At 35.3% G+C, this 2,431-nt stretch overlaps 1 protein-coding gene across 1 annotated transcript in view; it reads right to left on the bottom strand.

Annotated features, from left to right (window-relative positions):
* LOC117101189 (E3 ubiquitin-protein ligase UBR4-like) overlaps positions 1-2,003 on the bottom strand; it is a gene marked incomplete at its 3' end in the record, with an annotated part of 20,892 nt that extends 18,889 nt beyond the window's left edge. The window contains exon 1 of the mRNA XM_033241078.1: positions 1,727-2,003. Within this exon, the coding sequence (XP_033096969.1) occupies positions 1,727-1,845 (119 nt within the window). The remainder of the gene's footprint in view (positions 1-1,726) is intronic.
* Between the last annotated feature and the right edge of the window lie 428 nt (positions 2,004-2,431).

The following is a 2,431-nucleotide window of genomic DNA, read 5'->3' as shown; positions in this document are numbered from 1 at the left end:
GGCTATCACATTTTATTTGACAAAAACATGTGACATACTTAATTATAGTCATGATAACTTAAAATCATGACCACTGCACATTATAATATATGGGCATATACCACATTTATTTCAATAAACACCCTGTGGTGTTTATTGTTAAGAGGTGTTAAGGAGCATCTATTCAAGGGGGGCGTTTATGGTATTTGGTGTAGAATGGATGTGTATACACCCTTAAGTGGAATAACAAATACATGACATAATTACTGTCAAAATACGTTATTGCGATGCGTGATCATAAATACATGACTCGGGGCCCTATCGTCCTGAAAATGGGCCTAACATTACAAAAAGTATGTAGAGATAGCTAGGAGCACACCTGTGTGTGTGCTTGTCAAAATCCCAAGTAGGAAAGTGTGACAATATCGGGAAAAAAAAAATCGGGTTCACATGGGGCATTTTCCTGGGTATTGCAAAAAAACCAACACTCGGACAATGTTCTCCGATAATTTCCTAACACTTTCAAAAAACTTAGTAGTGATAGGTTTAGAACGTTTACAATGTAATACAAAAAAATATTAGTTTAAAATAACTCATTCACATTAATAATGCATGCATAACCATATGGTCACACCTTAAAGATAGGCCAATGTGTATTTAGCATAACTCTGTAAATATTCAACCAATTGTTGTCATCTAAACAGTAGTAGGCATAGGCCTAGATTACAATATGAATTTTTTTTCTTAACTTTTTTTGTCTGCATTTGCCAACTGAAGATGCTTTTGTTTTGTTATTAATTAATACTAATAATAATAATACACATTTTTAAAGTGCCTATTAAAGCAAACAAAACTGGCTTGTCACCGGCGCTGGAGGATGTTATAAAGAAGTTGAACTACTTGAAGAGGGAAGATTTAAGAGTAGATTTGAATAATTGCGGATCAGAAATGATACGTAATTGAGGAGGCAGAGAGTTCCAGAGTTTAGGAGCAGAGAAAGAAAAAGAGCGTTCACTGGTACGAATATGCTTGACTCGTGGAATAACAAGTTTGAGGGATTGAGAAGAACGAGTAGAACGGGAAGAAACATGTTTGTCAATAAGCGAACAGAGATAAAGTGGGGCACGACCATAGATAGATTTTTGGGTAAGAAGAATTTTAAAAATGATTTGCTTACCAACTGGAAGCCAGTGAAGAATGTTTAAAATTGGAGTAATGTGGGTGAACCTTTTAGACAATGTTACAATACGAGCAGCAGAGTTCTGAAGTTTTTGAAGGTGTCTAATGCTAATACCAGGTAAACCATTGAGCAATGCATTGCAAAAGTAATAATGAAAGATAATAAAGTTCATTTGGATTTCGTACTCACATCAATGTGTTCTTGCCATTGAATTAATGTGAAATTCTAGGTCTACCTAGGCCTAGGCCCTACAGGTAGCTCTATCTAGGCCTACGCCTAGCTAGCTAGGCTAGTAAAGTATATTTGAAGTCAATTGAAAGATATAATTTTTTGTTTGCTCCTACAGTAACTAGTAGGCACTAGTATGCTATAGAGGCCCTGAAACTAGTATGCTAGGGCCTAGCCTTTAGGCCTAGACCTTTACCAGCTAGGATAGGCCTAGGGCTAGGTCCTAGACCTACAAATGTCTGGCTAAAAAAAAGTTCAAGCAAGACTCTGGGCCTAGCTTAATGCCTAAAATTCGGAAGTTATTTATAGACATATATAATCAAATTTTAATAACCATACCTCTTCAATATACAATCAACAAGAATTGATATGTCACAGGTCTTGAATGATGATTGGGATGCTGAAATTAGCACTTTTTGTACCCCACCCCAGTCAACATCTCCTCCAGATGACGCCATTTTGTTGGGTTTGGAACTTCCTGGTTAAGATCACTTTAGTCTAAACGAGGTCAGTATTTCCTATAACAATGTATAACAAAACATATTTTTTTTAAATAATATAAATTTGAAAACATTATGATACAACATTATTACTGTTTCTGTAATAATAAAATTGATAGTAAGTGAACGAATTCTCCACATATATTATCCTCATTTGCGTGGTCAATAAGTAACAATTTCAAGTTTTTAATGCACGCTCTGATGGTCAGCTCCATTTATTTAAAGCTAAAGCTATTACATTATCTCTGATGCTCTCTCTGACGGCCGAACGGAATCGAAACTTACTTTTCTAGACACTCAAGCGCATCCACTTTGCGAGCATCGGTGTGAATAAATTAAATAAATAAATAATTTTGACCAAACAATTTGATAGTACTGTAGTATTTTTTTTTCTTTATAGTTGCCCTCTTCGCATTCAAGACCTAGCTAGCTAGGCTAGGCTAGTAATGTATATTTGAAGTTAATTGAAAGATATAATTTTTTGTTTGCTCCTACAGTAACTAGTAGGCACTAGTATGCTATAGAGGCCCTGAAACTAGTATGC

The sequence above is a fragment of the Anneissia japonica genome, unplaced genomic scaffold (genome assembly GCF_011630105.1).
Source record: "Anneissia japonica isolate Jap-2015-1 unplaced genomic scaffold, ASM1163010v1 scaffold7766_len575116_cov191, whole genome shotgun sequence".
Lineage (NCBI taxonomy): Eukaryota > Metazoa > Echinodermata > Crinoidea > Comatulida > Comatulidae > Anneissia > Anneissia japonica.
The sequence above is the reverse complement of the archived record's forward strand: the minus strand, read 5'-3'. Positions and strand labels throughout refer to the sequence as shown.